This window comes from Triticum aestivum, chromosome 2D (genome assembly GCF_018294505.1).
Source record: "Triticum aestivum cultivar Chinese Spring chromosome 2D, IWGSC CS RefSeq v2.1, whole genome shotgun sequence".
Taxonomy (NCBI): Eukaryota; Viridiplantae; Streptophyta; class Magnoliopsida; order Poales; family Poaceae; genus Triticum; species Triticum aestivum.
In genome coordinates this window covers 73088278-73106913 of record NC_057799.1, presented here as the reverse complement: position 1 = coordinate 73106913, position 18636 = coordinate 73088278, and the positions used below count along the sequence as shown (strand labels likewise).

At 43.8% G+C, this 18636-nt stretch overlaps 1 protein-coding gene across 1 annotated transcript; it reads left to right on the top strand.

The window, feature by feature from the left end:
* The first annotated feature begins 1852 nt into the window (after positions 1–1852).
* LOC123051657 (uncharacterized) lies at positions 1853–4471 on the top strand. The gene is made up of 3 exons (XM_044474615.1): positions 1853–2341; positions 2630–2927; positions 4076–4471. Exons 1-2 carry the CDS (start codon positions 1967–1969, stop codon positions 2924–2926), a joined length of 672 nt encoding a protein of 223 aa, XP_044330550.1. The 5' UTR covers positions 1853–1966; the 3' UTR covers position 2927; positions 4076–4471.
* The last annotated feature ends 14165 nt before the right edge of the window (positions 4472–18636 follow it).

Genomic DNA, 18636 nt, shown 5'->3' with positions numbered 1-18636 from the left:
CTGCGCTAGTAGTGGCAGCAATGGCCCTGCGGAAATGAGTTGATTGTACTCTGCTGCATCCCAAGCGGGCGCTTCTGGCCTTTGAGAAAACCAAGGACCAGTGCCGTCTTCATGATTCATTTTTCCGCTTTTTCTCCCACTGTGTTTTCAGTCACTGCATGAACAAGAACGCATGAATATTCGAAAATGCATTCTTGCTGTTTACACATGCAAGAAAACACGGCAATCTTATCACATTTCATGCATAGACAACCAATACATCATGGCATGTAGGACACGCACATTCATTCCCTTTTTCTAAAATATGGATGCCAACTATCATTTTTTACCGATGGCAACAACCAACATAATATGATGGTAAGTAACAACATAACATGGTGGCAGCTAACGACAAAGATAGGTGGCAACTAATGTCAGATATGGGTGGCAATTAATTTTCTCCCTCCCTACGCACCACCCAAATTACTCCTTACTCCCCCTGATTTAGTGAATCCTAGACATCCTTCTGGAGCAACTACTCGCAACAACCCAACCCAGAAGCTTGGTTCAAATCTAGGATAGAACATGGCAGATCTTGCGTATGTTAGTGGGCAAAGGGGAATAAACACAAATATGTGGTGTGTTTGCCATGACAATGTGGATCTAGTCGTCATCTTCGTGGGCAATCTGGAATTGCAATTATTTTGGACAGAAGAAGGGTGAGAAAGAGGAGGAGATCGGAGATCGACCTGTTAGCTCGTCGTCGCAACTAGAGAGTGAGGGGAGCGGTGGGGGTGGGGGTGGGGTGGCGCTAGAGATCTGGTCTGGTTGCCATGGCAACTAGAGAAGGACGAGATGGAGGTAGGGGATCGAGAGGTAGGAGACGACGGCGGCAGGTCGCACTAGGGTTCGAAGGAAGGCTGGGACGACGGGCGGGTTAGGTTGTGCGGGCAGCGCGGTCGATCGCCCGGACGTGTGGGCGATTGTGCCACACACCGGACGTGCGGGTTGTGGCTGCGTGCGCCCGGGTGCCGTCATGCGGGCGGGTTTGTCTCCGTGCCACACAAGGCGTGCGTCACAACCCCCTAGATGCCACACGTGTGGCCGTTATCGTTGTCCTAATTGTTTTATTTCCGGCTGCAGGTTCTTCATTGAAACCTACCCAATTGTGCAGCCATAATCGCCCGCAAAATAAATAAATAAATTGTGCAGCCATAATAGTTCGACCCTAGTCTTAAAGTTTAGCTTTGCACATTTGTCAAACCTTTTTTTTTCCGCGATAGACGATCTTCCCTTCCATGCTCCAGTTTAAAACTTCAATCAGAAGCTAACATAAGGGGCCGACTAACAATCATGCGATTGAATTTTTTTTTGAACTTCCATCCGAATCATCCAAGAGTCCAACGGTTCTGGTTCATTTTCCACCTCCAGCTAAAACCCTGAAATCCCCAAACACGAACCAGGCAATACCTTTCCTTCCCTTGGTCTACGCCGCGCCGCATCGTCTCCGCCTCCGTCTCCGGTGCAGTCATGGTGGGCCCTTAGTGGCGATGCTGCGGCCGGCCGCTCGAGCTTGGCGTCCATACCACTGGTGCGGCCGGCCGTGTCGCCACCGCCTCGGCCTCATTGCTTCGCTTCTCCTTCAGAACTCAACTAAACCCGCAAAAATCCAGGCGGATGAAGAATAGCAAACACACTAATATAAGCCCAACTTCAAAGTTCAAAATTCGAAATTGAATTGAATTCTAACACACGGGCACTCACCGTTTCCGCATACCTGGTTAGAATCCGAATCCACTAGTAGAGGAAATGGGTTAGAGCAGAACCCGAAAACCGAACAGCTGGCCGCAAAACCCCCTCCCGTGTTCCTCGCTTATCCCCATTTCCCACAAACCCCCAACCCAACCACTCCGCGACTCCGCCCCCTCGCTGCGCGACCCAACCACTCCGCTCCTTCGAGGACGAGGAGCTAGGGTTTTCCGTACCGATGGCCGTCGCCGACGCGGTGCTGCCCTCGCCGCTGCCCCCGCCGCCGCCCCCGTCGGCGCGGACCGTTGCCGTGCGCTTCGCCCTCGCCCCGATGCTGGCGCTCGGGCGCGTCCTCTGCGTCGCGGCGGGAGCCCTCGCCTGCCTGTGCTTCGCCACTGCGTGGGTCACCTCCGCGGCCGCGGCTGCGCGGATCGTGGCGCGCCGCGCCTTGGGCAAGGCCTCCGCCCCCTTCCTCTTCCTCGAGGCGCTCATGTACGGGGCTTTCAAGGTCTACCTCTACAGCTTCCTTGTGTTCCTCGCGCTTGCCGTCCTGTTGGCGTGCGTGACCTACGTGATTGCACTTGTATCTGGATCCACTTCGGGATTCAACAAGGTATCGCGCAAATTAACTCCCTGTGACCATTATTCCGGTCGAATTGCAGCAGTACATAGGCCAGTGTTATCATTATGTTCTAATTAAGTTGCCATATAGGCCAGGAGTATATAGTGTTAGTAATTAATTTCGTAGTTCAGGTTGTCCTGATGTGTAGCAGCAGCAGCAGCAGTAATACTAGTTTACTTGCATGTGTGTTAATCACTTCATTTGCATCCTACTATTTCCGAACCATTCCATATATACTGTTCATCCTTATGGTCTTATTGAAATTGTTGTCCTCCTCAGAGCGCCTCTGGACCAATCACGCGGGAGTCGGTTGCAGGCTTGTTTCTGCGCCTCGCGGTGTTTGGATTTGTCGCGGATGTGGCCTTCTTCCTGCTAGTGGTCGCTGGTCATCTGGTAGCAATGATGTCGCCACATGTGGAGGGATCGATATCTCAGGGGGAAATGGTCGGTTCTGTAATCGAGGATGTGGGGACATTTGGTATGCACGCGACAGCTTGCGTTATGATCCCAGCTCTCTTTCTCAGTCTCTGGAGGGCGTACCAGGTGGACAGGAAAGCACCATCACAGTTCTGTTGAGGTATATATATGCCCCCCCCCCCCCCCCCCCCCTCTCTTTGCTTTGCTCCCCTGTATCTGTGAGCCATATGATCCTTTTCAATTATATAATCTGCATATTTTGTGTAGTCTCTTAATAGCATGAAAACAGTCACTGTTGTTAGTTTGCCATCATTTATCTTAACTTAGTGACTGCTCGTGTTGATATTTGTTAAGATGAAGCATTATTCTATATAAAACCAATAAAGATTTTGCTATTTCCTCTGGTCATCGCATATTAGCATTCATGATAAAATTGGGATTGGCATCGATTTTAAATTGTGCAAGATGCCAACTGATGCAGTTCTACACTTCTACTGTATGCGTGCCTTTGTTACGAAGTGATGATCATTAAAATGATCGATTCCATGTATTAGAAAAAAATAATATTAACTGTTTACGCTCCATGGTCCCCTGTGACTGTTGTATCTTTGCAGCGAGTGAGATTGTAACATTTGTTTGAGAACTCGTCACTGATACTTTCCCTGTTGAAACCAATGGGAGGACCCAAAGTTTTCAAGTTTTGGCTATGGCATACGAGTCTACTATTCTTATCTGCATTTGACAATTTTGACTTTGTGCCATGTTTCGTGAGTCTGGTAAAAATAAGTAAACTGTTTGATCATTTAAATAAGTAACATGACGGTAAAATGGCACACCTCTAGTTCTTTAACAGTTAACACTTTTATGTGGCGCAATGCCCAATACATTTTGGTACGATTGCCATTGCGGCTTTCCGCTGTTCTGTGACACAGTTTAATGCTTTTATACTTTATTAGTAAAAGAAAGTAAATAGTTTGATCGTGTAAATAGTTAACATGACAGTAAATGGATGCACATCTAGTACTCTAATGTGGTGCTATGCCACTACATGTTGGCAGCCGTGCCTTTGGGAACAGTTAATTTCTGAAGTTGCATTTTCATATCAATAGTTGTGTGTTTGTTAGCACTACCAATTGAGAGGATGAGATTAGAATTCTGTAATATCTCACAAGTTATTTCATTGCTGGAAAATGAGTGGCATTGCCTTTAGATTTATACTACTTGAAACTGCACTGTTGGAAATGTTGATATGACAATGTTCTTATATATGTGGTAATCTGATCAATTTTTGGGTTGTGTTATTGGCAGACGAAGCTAAGAAGAGAAGGTGCCCGGAGAATTCTGCAAGGAGCTACAGTACCGATTCTGCTGATGGTTGTGAGTGATCCCAACAGATGCAAGTTTTCAGAGGAAAAAGAAATTTTCTGCAGACTTGCTTCTTTGTACCATTAGTAGACCCTAATTGCCATTAGCCATGAAAACTTTTGTAGACGTGCTTCTTTCTGCTATCAGTAGATCCTAATCGTCAATGGCCATGAAGTTTCTTGGGCCATTAATTATGAGTCTGTTGGTGATATTTGGTACTCCTCACTAAGCTTGCACTAGAGTATTGGTGTATATATGATGGTGGAATTTGTTAGTGATCTCTTTGTACTACCCTATTGGAAGAAAATGCTTCCGTGAGACATTAATCTCGTGAATTCACTGCCGTTGGTTTGCGTACTTGTATGCACGGTAAGAACGTTCTGCAGTTGGTTTGCGTACTTGTATGTTGTATGCACGGTAAGAACGTTCTGCAGGTGGGTTATGTATGCGTTGCCATTTTGAATATCCTCATGGTTATCAGGGGTGGTCATCTACTGTGCCTCTACCTGCTGGCATGTCGTATTGTACTCCCTCCCTCCCTGGATTGTAGTTGTAGTTGTAGCCTTCAATTTAGGCATCGCAAACTTCAAACGTACGTGAAATTCCATGTCCTTGTGGCGGGTTTAGGTCTTATACAATGTAAGGTGCTTAGGAAAATAAACCAGACTTAAGCACCGGTGCTTATTTGTACAGGGTAGATATTTAATTAGGCGTCTCTCCTGTAGAAAAATTCACCGGTGCTTCAGAAAAAACGGTTTATTTTTCTAAGTACCTTCCTAAACATCTAGCATTGTACAAGGCCTTAATAATCCGATCAAGCGACCAGGAAGGTTGGGGGCTTAGGGCAATGAGCACATATGGGCCTCTGCCAAAGAAAAAGATCTTGCAGGATCCATTTATGTTCTCAAATCAGTGTCTCTCTCGTCCATCTCCAATGCACCGAACTCAGTCCAAGCACATCTCTACTCCCTCCTTTTCGGTTTATAGAGCCGATCTCAACTTTTTTGTTTTTTTCCAATTTCAAGGACTCATCTTCATCTCATTTTTAATTTCCGAGAAGCATTAAATCTTTGCATGCAAGAATTAAAAAGGAACACACCAATGCATGCAATGTTTCTACTCATCTAGTGGCGAAGCATGCATGTGTTGGTTTGATCTGACGACTAAAACAACCAGTTAGATCTATTAGTCTAACAGAAAAAAGGAAAATGGATAACGATAAGTGAAGGGGTCTACGCACCAACGTACGTGAGCCTCGACCAGAACTAACGCGCCCTGATCGGGGGCGCCCAAAAACCAACTCAGATTTTGGGTCCCCTGTCGCTAGCGCTATATTAAAGGATACGAGAGAGAGCTGGCACCTGTGCGGTCACAATTCATGTAAGGTTTTCTCTCCTCCCGATATTCTCACCCCATCCGATCAAGGGGAGCGCTGCAGCAAAGGGAAGACCTAAGCCAGCGGCCGCCGCCGTCCCAGGCCAGTGCCGGTGGTGTTCGGATGGCATCAGGACGTCGAGGAGAACCTCTACCTCGACTACATCACCCCTCGATCACGCCTGCGCCGAGCAGGCGATCATGTCGACTTCCGTGACATGTAACGATCCCCTAAAGCCTTCTTTGTTCATGCTTTTAAGGTGATCTAGATGCAATCGGTTCCTGCTAATGGCATCCTAGAGATGTATTAAACCCTTCTCTGTTCATGTATTTGATCTAACGGCTAAAACAAGCCAGTTAGATCTATTAGTCTAACAGAAAAAATGGTCTAGGGTTTGACCCATCCGGTTGTTTTGCTCGTTTGCGGGGCGATCCGAGCCGTCGCCTCGATCCGATGACTGAGACAACGAGCGGCTCCGAGCTGGGCCTTCGGGCATTAAATGGGCCAATTTTGACCGTGGGCTGCGGCCCAGGTTGTGACAGTCCAGCGGAAAGTTTTTTAACGTGTTTTTTCTGCTGGACTGGGCTCTTTTATGAGTAGTCGTGGGAATTTTGGGCCAAAATCACTGTCGCGATTTTCTGTCTTTTTTTACAGTGCGTTTAAGTTAACAATTATTATGTTCTGCACTGTTTAAAACAGAAAATGCCTACAAATATAATGAACACATTATTATTCTGGGTAAAATTGAACCAACGAGATATTTTATTGAGGATTTATTATGTGTTTTTGCATGATGAAATGTTTTAAGCATCAAATAATGATAATGTTTTTTAATGTTGATGTTTAAATTGAAAATGAAATGACTCTAATTTTAATTCAGACCAACGTTGTTTTATTATTATGAGTCATCACTTTATGATATTTTTTAGTTCCATGTCTTTTATGCCCAACGGTGATATGACATGGAGTTGAAATTAAATTCTTGGCATGTTTGTTTATTTACCAACGTAAATTTATAATCATGTAAGTTTACTTATGATTTTTTATTGATAATTTCATCTTCCGCTCCATTCCGGTCCGACACGATCGAACCACTTACGGGAGTAACATCCCGCGTTGGAAGTCCCAAGTCAAATTATGTTTGGGTTGTAATGAGTTCAATTATGCCTTGAGGGAAGAAAAACCTGTAGCACCCGTGGTAGGTGCTACAGGGTATGCAGAACTCAAAAAGGACTATGATGTTAAGATGAAAAATGGAACAAGTCCAACCATATGGCGCTTCTCATTATGAAAGCGACAATATCACTGGACATTTCTGAGGCACTCCCTAAGAAAGACACTGCTAAAGAATTCCTCAATGAAATGGAGGAGCAATTTAAAGGCTCCGACAAAGTGTATGCTCATGAGATTTTCATTAAGCTTCTTCAGAAATACAGTATTGACGGAAATGTTAGGCATCACATACTAAGGCTAGTGAACGCTTTCACCAAGCTTAAAGCTTTGGAGTGTTCTTTAAGTGAAGGTCTTCTTGTAATAATGATTCTTGAGTCTCTTTGAGAAGAATTTGAACAATTTAAAGTCAACTATAACTCTTTAAAGGAAAAATGGCCACTCTTTGAGATGACCGCAAGGATCGTCCAGGAGGAAGAGAGGATCATGAGACAGAAGAAATACCATGTTTTTCATGTTGGCTCTAACAAGAGAAAGCATGACGGGCAAGGTTTCCCTAAGCCTCAAAAAAAGCAATTCAAGAAAGAAGGCCCTAAGCCATTCAACCCTAAGCCATTCAAGGGTAAAGAAGTCGAGAGCTCTTCTTCTGCTCCTAGCAGCTCCACTGCTGGAGAAAATGCTTGTAATTAACTTCTATAAAGTCATGGTGGATTAATTCAGGTGCAACCACTCACATTGCTAACTCTATGCAGGGATTCGATACGATCCAAACTATAAGAGGAGGAACAAGAAAGCTTAAGGTTGCGAACGGAGTTGAAGCTGATGTTGAAAGCTGTGGGATCTCTCACGTTGGAGCTACACACTGGCCACACTCTTAGATTGAATAATGTTATTTATGTGCCTACCTTAAGTAGGAATTTGATTTCAGTTTCTTTTTTAGATGATGATATGTACGAGTGCCATTTTGGCAAGAAAAAATTTGCTTTGAACAAATGTAATAAGAATGTAGGCCTCGGTGTTAGACGAGGCCAACTATACATGTTATCTCTTAATAATGATTCAGTTATGCATGTGAGTGATGAAATTAATGTTGAGAAGAAGTGGAAAGGAGTTAGTAATTCTTCAAAATGGCATTGTTGTTGGGGCCACATTTCGAGGGGGAGAATGGAATGCTTAGTTAAAAATGAAATACTCCTCCCATTAGACTTCTCAGATGCGGACAGATGTGTCGACTGCATTAAAGGAAAATACAAAAAACAATTAAGAAAGGAGCGGTAAGAGCCACATGGGTTTAGGATTAATTCACAACGATATATGTGGACCCCTTAATGTTAAGTTTGTAGATGGGTTTGATTCATTCATTACATTCGTAGACGACTTTTCCCGCTATGGGTATATTTATCCCATACGTGACCGGGCCCAAATTTTATTCTTAGGCAACTTACATCTAGCTAAAAGTGATAACTTTAACCATGGTAAACCTTTTGTTTAGACCATGGCAAATTTGTTACTTTAATCATGGCAAACTTCCTTGTTTTTACACCGTCATGTTTTTACACCGCCATGGAATCTTGTTATTAACCATCATTATTTTTTTGTAAACTATTTTTTGGAACATGACAAATTTAACGATACAACATGGTAATTTTGTATGTTCAACATGGCAAACATTTGTTCGGGGAGTCCAAGAGTAGCCGATGCCCACATGCGACCCCTCATTGATTGGCCCAACAAGGAGGCGATCTTTGGTTCGGGGAGTCGTTTGTTTTCTCGCTTTATGGCCGCAGTTGACTGTTTTCAAAAAATGATTTTAAAAAGAAAATGTTCACAAAAAAGGAAAATTTTTGCCGAATTCAAACAAAGTTTAGGATTTTGAAAACAAGGCTCACCGATTTAAAAAAAATCATCCATCTTGGAAATAATCACTGGTTTGAAAAAAGTTCATCAATTTGGAAAAAAGTTCACGGATTTTGAAAATCAAGTTGACAAATTGTAAAAAAAGTACACAAATTTGAAAAAGGTTCATGATTTTTTTTAAAGTTCACGGATTTGAAAAAAAAGTTCATAATTTTTTAAAACATTCATGCATTTTTGAATTTGAAAAATATCACCGATTTTTTTCAAGAATGTTAAAGAAACTTTGCATATTCAAAAGAATTAAAAACGTAGACATTTATATAGACACGTATACATTTATTTCTATAAACATAAGCATGCATCAATTATCTTATGAGCATCTCTGAGAGACCGAACCATCACATCATTTTAAGATTGATGAAGTCCCATAGACGCATTCACAGTCGACGAAAACACCTCCTCCCACTAAAATAATCCAGAAACAATACAAGCACTAAGCTTATACAGACGCACATATAAGCACCTTCTAGAGACCAATCCATGAAGAATAATTATGGAAAATAGTTGTCAGTTGCCCGTTTATTATCGAAAGTGTCCTTCTGCTCTCGAGCTCAAATGAGCTTGGTGAACAGCGAAATAAAAAAATCTGATTTTTTTTTGACAAAAGTTTCAATTGCTTGCAAAAAAATCGTCATGGAATCACATTACTCTAAGGCGTGGCAAAAAAAAACTTAATGCTTCAAAATGCTTTTGAAAGTAGTATTTTCAGAGTATTGATATTGTTTTTCTTGCCACGCCTTCTATGAATGTGATTTCATGACGAATTTTTGCAAACACTTGAAACTTTTGTCAATGTTTGTCATAAAAAAAATAGATTATTTTGAATTGTTTTTTATTTTACTGTTTGCCCGAACTCATTTGAGCTTGGGAGTAGAAACTCTGTGTCCGTTTGTTACGGGCTTTCCATCCAGACGTAGGGCAGTTAGCCGCGAATAATCAGGGGGATTTGATCATATACCATTATACTAAATTACTCCTCCAGCCATCTTTGGGAGACCATGATAATTGTCTCTTTCCCCCTTAACATGATTGTACTTGTTTATTTTTGTATCAGCTTGTTTGGTTTGAAGAATTTCAAACTTTCAAGGACAAGACCAGCGCCACTGTTACTGGTGTTAACGAACAGCTTACTACCATGATACAGAAGCACATCGAACCTGGGCAGAAAATAGCTGTTGGAAAGCTTGAATATAAAGATATCATTGAAGACAAGTTCGTCGGTGTTGACTCCCTTGTTTGCTTATTCTGAACAATTAGAGTACCGATTTTGTTGTGGCTTTCTTCAGGGAATTTCCTGCCTGTTTGATGATACTGTCATGGAGTTGATGTGGGGCCTGAAGAATTGCATGCAGTATTTAGTGCCTGGAGAAAAGTCGGAGCTGACTAAGGAGGATCACCCTCATATGAGTGAAGGGATGAAAATTGTCCTGTGTAAATATAAATTTGAAGTCGAACCGGAGATGGTGAGTTCATCACCTCCTTCATTTCCCAGTGCGCCGATTCCTTTCTGCTTTATTACTCCAGTCACGTATCGTTACATTTCTGTGCACCTAGTGCCACCAATTTCCAGCGACCAAAGTATTTTGATGCAATTGTCCCCCATATTTTTGCCGTTTGATTTCTCCTTCTACTGTCCAGGTTAATACACTTATCATTGAGAAGACAGGCATTCTGTATAGTTCTGATGTTTGTGTCAACAAACATTCCGAGTTTATGCGGTCTGCTGGTGAGCACCTTAAGAAGATATCAGACATCGACTCTCGGCATTGGGGTTTAGTTAAAATAGCGGCTGCTCTCAAGATACTATGTTACCCTGACGAGGGACTTCCTGGCGATCCTCGACAGGTAAATCATACAGTAACATTAGCAGATGTATTATTGGCCTTTCGCTGTGTGCTTTTGAAGGGAGCCTGTTATTCAAGTAATGCATGGGTCAAAGTATACAATCTTTTCAGGTTTTCTCAAGAGATGAGTTATTCAAGCTGGTGCATCATGGACCTCTATACGAAGGTAAAATATATAATGTGGCTTGCAAGATGGTCTTAGAACAAATGGTGTGGGCACGTGGCCTTAGGAATAAGGCACTAACACTATTGGCCCATTACGTGAGGGGAGCTGACCAGGCTTTGATGAGCAGCAGATGATCCGAGAGGAAAAAGTATACTGCCTCCAAAGTTCTCTTGCTGACATTCCCTACTCAGTAGGGGAGTACTACTCGCCATTCTAGCTGAAGTACTACTCAGCAATATTAGCAACATCGAATGCCTAATAAGTACTTCCTCCGTTCCAAATTACTTGTCGTGGTTTTAGTTCAAAACAACGACAAGTAATTTGGAATGGAGGGAGTAGTCACTAATCTGCATAGAACTCTTGTGGGATAGAGCTTTTGCATGAGATGCTCTTTTTTACAGCGAAAGTAACCTCTTATTGCTCAACGAGTATCAAGCATTTTACAAGCACGGGCAGAAGAAAATTAGGAGGTTCATCCAACCACGAATCAATAGGGTTTCTATTGGCTTGCCTATCTAACTCGTCTACCGCGTAGTTAGCTTCTTTTGGGTAGGGAACGAAGGTTACCTTCATGAACTTGCAGGCAATCTGCAAGCACAACTGGGCTAGAGTATAAGTTCTCGATTCATAGCATCAATTATCGCTTGCGCATGCACAATTAGATGGTTTGATGCTCCGATGAAGAAGCCTTTAGGGTCTAGCACTATGGCACTTGTGGGACCACTTAAGGTAGCCTCACCAAAGGAAGTGTTGACATTCAACTTCACCATGTACGTCCTTCAGTGGCCGTTCTTCTAATCCCAATAGTCTTCTTTAGAGCCGACTCAAAATTAGCTGTGAGCACTGTAATTTGACGCAGTCGATCACTCAGGGGACTGAACTCGCTTTCCGTTAATATGTTTCCTTCTTTCCCACCGAACGTTCCATGTACAAACTACAATCAATAGTTTGAGTTGTGCATGGTCAAGAACCGGCGATTTGTGGATTGCATCACAAATTAAATGTTCCAGCAACACCTGTCATGCTGTATCAACTTGCAACACTTCCTTAATTAGTGGTTGGGGTCCTAGGGCTTTCCAAATAGATGTAGCTTGATCACAGGTTTAGAACATCGCAAATCCCCTACTCCATGCCCGCATATCGGCCATTGAGCGTTGACCTTAAGAAGTCGATCCGCTAGGCATGCAAAGCCTTCCACATGAATTTCTACCGCTTGGATATAGCATGCAACTTCCATAACTTGCACAACACATGATTAGTATGGGTCGAGTCGATGTCGGCCATTCTACGAAACTTATGTCCGTACTGATGCTCCGCTCTACATAATACTCCCTCCGTCTTAAAATTCTTGTCTTAGATTTGTCTAAATATGGATGCATCAAGTCACATTTTAGTATTAGATACATTCGTATCTAGACAAATCTAAGACAAGAATTTTGGAACGGAGGGAGTATTACTTTACTGTCAACACTCTAGTCTTGGAGTGGTGCCGAACAAGAAACTCTTTCATCGATTTTGGAGAAGGAAAATTTGAATACGCTCGGCGTCTACAGGCCAAAGCACATCTATCTCGTATCAACACTTCATTGCAAATTGTTACTACCTTGTAGTACTATTCAACATAAGAATAGTGCAAACCGACGGCAGTCATACCAATTCATCACCAGATTAATGTCTCGTGGAATCATTGTCTTCCGATATGGCTATTACAAACAGAGAGCACGAATTCTACCATCATATACACACCAATACTCTGGTGCAAACTTCTAAGCAAGTAGCCCGGAGTAAAACATCATCACCACACCCATAATGACCCACCAAACTTCACGGCTATAGACGATTACGATCTAGTGATAGCAGAAATAAGCAAGTCTATAAACGTGTTCATGGCTAATGACAATTAGGGTCTACTAATAGTAGAAAGGAGCAAGTCTGCAAAGATTCCTTTTCCTCTGAAAACTTGCATCTGTTGGGATCACTCGTAAGTCACAACCATCAGCGGAATGGGAACTGTGGCTTCTCTTCTTAGCTTCATCTGCAAATTACCCAACGTAAGATTTGATCATATATTCATATTGCCACATTTTCATATCAACGTTAATAAGCATCCAATAGGATAGTTGCAAGTACTGTAAATCTAATCTAAAGACCATTTCCATATGTTTGTTCTTTTATGAGTATGAATCTTTCCTGTCCATTCAATTGGTTGTGCTAACAAACACACAACTGATGACATGAATTTAGCTGTTCTCAAAGGCACGCCTACCAAAATATAGTGGCATAGCACCACCTTAAAGTACTAGATGAGCGTCCACTTACTGTCATGTTATTTATTTACATGATCAAACAGTTTACTTGCTGGGCGGGGACCGGTTCGATGGGCGGACCGGCGCGCGAGCGACGGCTATGATTGGTCGTCGCTTGGCGCGAGGCCGCCGGGTCGGGGCGATGCAGGTGTCCCGGTCGGAGCAGGGCGTTGACGGCCGGCGCAGGGCGATGAGCGGACGGCGGCTGGCCCTGACGGGCCGCCTCGGCACGCATGGCCGCCGGGTCGGAGGAGAGGCCAGCTGGTCGCGCCGGGGTCGGAGTAGAGGCGCACGGGGGTCGACGGCGGCGGCGGGCGACGCAAACCGATCAAGAATAGATCAAAAAACAAAAAGGAAAAACGCCGATCAAAACGACTGGCGAGAGAGCGAAAAAACCCGGAGCAAGGGCTCGGGAAAAAGACTCTCTAGGGCAGCCGGCCAACACGGCCGGCGGACGAACCCTAGGTACGGGCGGCGCGGCCCCCGACGGCGGTCATGGAGGCCGACCGCCCCGGGGCGGCGCGCAGGTCCGGAAGCGGCGGCGGCTAGGGTTTAGGATCGACTTGCAATAGATACCATGTTAGAAGGGAGAGAAAGGATTGGTGAAATTGTTCGTTGTATAGCTTGAGCCTCGTGGGCATATATATAGGAGTACAATCATCTACTTGGAGTACAAGACAAGCCAGAACAAATCCTAGTCTATCTCGTCTTTCCTAATAAACATTATACTCAACATCCCCCGCAGTCACAACGGTAGCGACGCAGACGGTGAGACTGGAGAAGAATCCAAAGGCAAGCCGACGGACACCCCCCCCCCCCCACAGTCGTAACGGTCGACGCATCGCGGAGTCGTGGCTGGAGTGGAAACCGACGAGGTTGCTCAAGCAGGCGATAGCCCTTTGTGCCGTTTGTCGATGTAGCAGAGAGCGTGGGTGGTGGAGCCGTGGTCGAGGTAGCCGTGCGAAGAATGCCGTGGTCGACGTCGAGTCGGGGTGGCCGTTGTCGAGGAAGTCGCCGTGGAGCCGCGGGCGCAAGGGGGCGCCGAGTTAGCATGGGCGCAGTGGTGTCGAAGTTGGGGTACGCCGGGAAGAAAATGTTGTTGACGACGCGTCGCGGCGTGTTTGCCAAGCCCGGGGACACATCGTGGACGAAGGCACGCATCGGTGTTGCCAGCACCGGGCATGCGTAGACGGACGAAGACGAAGTTGACGAAGCGCCGACCAGGCTTGCCAGGCCCGGGGACACGTCGTGGATGAAAGAACGCATCGGTGTTGCCAGCACCGGGCATGCGTAGACGAGGGACATGCATGAGCTGTACGCCATGTCGGAGAAGTCGGAGAGGCCAGCAGAGAAGGACTCGACGACGGTTGCGGCGCCAATCGCCGCAAGGCCAATGTTGCCTGCGGTTGTCGAAGTAGATGAAACGGTCGGGGTAGATGACGGCGACGCTGGAGACGAGCTGGTGCTGGTTGTTGGCTTTTGATCTTGTAGATCAAATCACCCGAGCAGCGGCACACGTACGTGTAAACTAGCAAGCAAGCAGTCTGGCGCTTGATTGATCCACAGTACACGGGCCGGCTTTGGACCAGTGCGAGAGGTGCGACGGCCCGGGGCCCATACTAAAAGGGGGCCCATAGTATATATGCAGTATATATATTATATATTACGGATTAGTGGAAAAAAAGAATGACTAACGTCCAGCCCAGGTAGCTCCGAGCCCACCCAGCAAGCAGCACACAACCACCACTAGGGCCTGCCCAACCAAGCCCAGGCAACGCACGTTGCCCTGTCGTTCGCCTGAAATCCAGGGAGACGCACCGACACAGGAGCACGGAGACGCATCGACACAGCAGCACGCCGCCTGACGCCGACACCAGCGCACCGCACCGAACCTGGAGCTGAGTTTGGGATCAAATCGGCAAGAATTCGGGGAAGAGATCAACTGATCAAGATCATCATTCAGAAGGTAATAATTCTTAGATCAATCTATTCATAAATCCTAATCTATAGGCGAATATTTTCCGGTGGTCTCAATTCTGAAACTTCTCATCTAAAAACATAACATCTTCAATCTCTGATACTGTATTCGTGTTTCTCACTTGCAGCATAATCATGTTACCTAAAAACATCTATCTGGCTGTGAGAAAAGAAACAACAAGAAAAGAGTAGACAAGTTGATTAAATCTCAGGAAGGCGCTATGGATATGTTTGTCTTGAGGACTGGTGCTGCTACAAATTCAGAGCAATTATATATCACAAATGGTGAAGAAAAACCTGATGATACTAAGAATGCCGTTGAGGAAAATCATGTCGAGAAAAATAATGCTGCGGAAAATGATGCCGATCAGCACACGGAAAATTTTAGTGACCATGAGAATCTTGGAAATGCAGATGAGCAGGGTTCTTCTTTTGATATATATGATCCTAGAACTTGGAATATTCTTGACAATAAATCAAGAGATATTCTCATTGAAAAAGGACCTATAAGGGAATACAATCTTGTGTTTCCCGAAGATGAAATTAGTGGCAGGCATTTTTCATATGATTACTACACAAGAAAGTTAAGGAATGGCGAGTTCAGTGATCGGAGGTGGTTAGTGTACTCTAAACACGTGAATAAAGTCTACTGCTTTTGTTGCAAATTGTTTAAATCTGGAAAAAGCAAAAGTCTGCTAGCATCCGAGGGATTGAAGGATTGGAGACATCTTAGTGAGAAGCTCAAATTGCATGAGAATAGTGTTGAGCATATCACTAACATGAATACTTGGAATGAGGTAAGGCTGAGGCTAAGTAAGAAGGAAACAATTGATAAAGACATGCAACAAGAGATTGCAAGGGAGAAGGAGCGATGGAGACTTGTTTTAATTAGAATTGTTGCTGCTGTGAAATTTCTTGCTAAACATAGTCTGGCTTTTCGAGGATCGAATGAGAAATTATATCAAGATAACAACGGAAATTTTTTGGGAGTAATTGAAATGATGGCAGAATTTGATCCTGTAATGCAAGAGCATCTTCGGCGCATTAAGAATAGTGAAATCCATCATCATTATCTTGGCCATAATATTCAGAATGAGTTAATTTCCCTTCTTGGTCGCACTGTTAAATATTCTCTGTTGAGGATAATTAAGGATGCAAGGTATTTCTCTGTCATCTTGGACTGTACACCTGACGTGAGCCATCAAGAACAAATGACTCTAATTGTGAGGTGCGTAAACATGTCAAGTACTACTACAAAAATAGAGGAGTTTTTTCTGGAGTTCTTGAAGGTGGATGATACATCCGGACTTGGACTTTATAATGTGTTAATAGATTCACTTAAATCTGTTGGTTTGGATGTTAAAGATGTTCGTGGACAAGGGTATGACAATGGTTCGAACATGAAGGGAAAACACCAAGGGGTACAGAGCAGACTACTTGAAACTAATCCAAGAGCATTATTCATGCCATGCGCTTGTCATAGCCTGAACCTTACTCTTAGTGATATGGCAAAATCTTGCGGTAAAGCTGTTACCTTCTTTGGTGTTGTGCAAAGAATTTATATATTGTTTTCAAGCTCTACTAAAAGATGGCAGCTATTGCTTGATCATGTTCCAAAAATGACAGTTAAGTCTTTGTGTAACACTCGATGGGAGAGTCGAATAAAGAGTGTTCAGGCTATCAGATATCAAGCACCCGAGTTAAGAAAAGCATTACTGGAATTGAAGAGAACTTCTACCGATGACGCCAAGACTAAGAGCGACGCAAAATCTTTGGCTAGCGCACTTGAGAAATTTGAATTTTTACTTGGCATGGTCATTTGGCATGACATTTTGTTCACTGTAAACATGGTGAGTAAGAAGTTGCAGTCTAAGTTTGTGTGCATTGATGTTACTCTTAAACAGATTGAAGGTGCCATCTCATATTTTAAGAAGTACAGAAATGACGGCTTTGCAACTAGTCTGGATATTGCGAGATCTATTGCAATTGACATGGGTGTACAACCTTTGTTTCCTGTCAAGAGACGTATTACTAGAAAAAGACAGTTTGATGAAATTAGTGGCAATGACGAAAATAACCAGAATGAAGAAACGCAAGCAAGTGAGGTGGAATCATTTAGAGTTAAATACTTTTTGGTGATGATTGATGTTGCAATTGCTTCCCTAACTACTAGATTTGAGGAACTGAAGACATTTGGGAGCATATTTGGTTTCTTGTTCAACTCGAAAGAGTTGAAGTCCTTGGGTGATAATGATCTAAGAAGATGTTGCACTAATTTTGTCAACAAATTCACTCATGGTAAGTCAGCAGATGTCGATCTAGATGATTTCGTTTCTGAACTAAAAGTACTGCAGATGACATTGCCAAACACATTCATGTCAGCGGATCAGATATTTGAGTTTGTTAGAGATGCGGATTGTTATCTAAATGTCTCAATTGCTTATCGTATCCTTTTGACCATACCTGTGAGTGTTGCATCAGCTGAAAGGAGTTTCTCAAAATTGAAACTATTGAAAAATTATTTGAGGTCAACGATGTCTCAAGAAAGATTGAATGGATTGGCCATGTGCTGCATTGAGAAGAATATGCTGGATAGTATTGATCTTGACACTCTCATTGATGATTTTGCGTCAAAAAATGCACGAAAGTCTCGTTTCACATGATCACTGGAGGTTAGCATGCTACTTCAATATGTTTTTTCTGCGTTGTAACTTCCATGATACTTGGTTTGGAACAAAGACAGGGAAAATAACATATGCTTGATTCTAGTAAAAATATATTAGTTTTATGATTTTATAGCAATTTTATATTTTCATGTATCAAATTGGATTTTTCTCTCTATTGGGCCCACTGGTCGGGTTCGCACCGGGGCCTTCGAAATCATAGAGCCGGCCCTGTAGCTTCAACTTGGCGACCGGCAACTTAGATTGATCAACTCTCTCAGCGGAACTCACGAACACGAATGAATCGATGGATAGCCAAAGGCTCGTATCGAGCCTTGCTTTTCTTTATTGGTTTGAACTTTTTCGTTGTGATACAAAAGCTACCCTCCCGGTGCTTTATATACACGTCCAGGGGCTAGATATCCGACTAGGACTAGTAATCCTACTAGAACTCCACTAATCTACCCCTACACGGACACAACAAGGTTAATCTCTACATTTACCTCCTTAACCTTATTGATCTTCGATTACGACCTACTCGTATGCTTTATCTTTGGCATTGCTTTCGCCGTTCCTTGTTGCATTTCAGGGACCGCCTTCGCTGTCGTTGGCTCGTCAAATGCTTGACAACGACTCTCCTACTTGGTCATGTCTTCAATCTTCACATGTTCTTCGGTGCTTGGTAGACTATCTTTCGGATCGTCGAGGGTACATCTCTTGAACCCGAGCGAGATCAAACTTTGGTCTAACATTGAGTTCCAAGCTCTTGGCGCTTGCTTCAGCCCGTAAATTGCCTTCTTGAGCTTGTAAACTTTCCCTTCTTCTCCTTTCTTCTCATAGCCGAGGGGTTGTCCCACGTACACTTCTTCTGTGAGGTCGCCGTTGAGGAAAGTGGATTTAGCATCCATATGATGAACCTTCCAGTCCTCTTGTGCTGCCAAACCTAGGAGCACTCTCACCGTCTCAATTCGAGCAGCCGGTGCAAACACCTCCTCATAGTCAACTCCTTGACGTTGTACGTAGCCCTTTGCAACGGGTCTTGCCTTGTACTTCACAATGGCACCCTTCGTGTCCTTCTTCAACTTG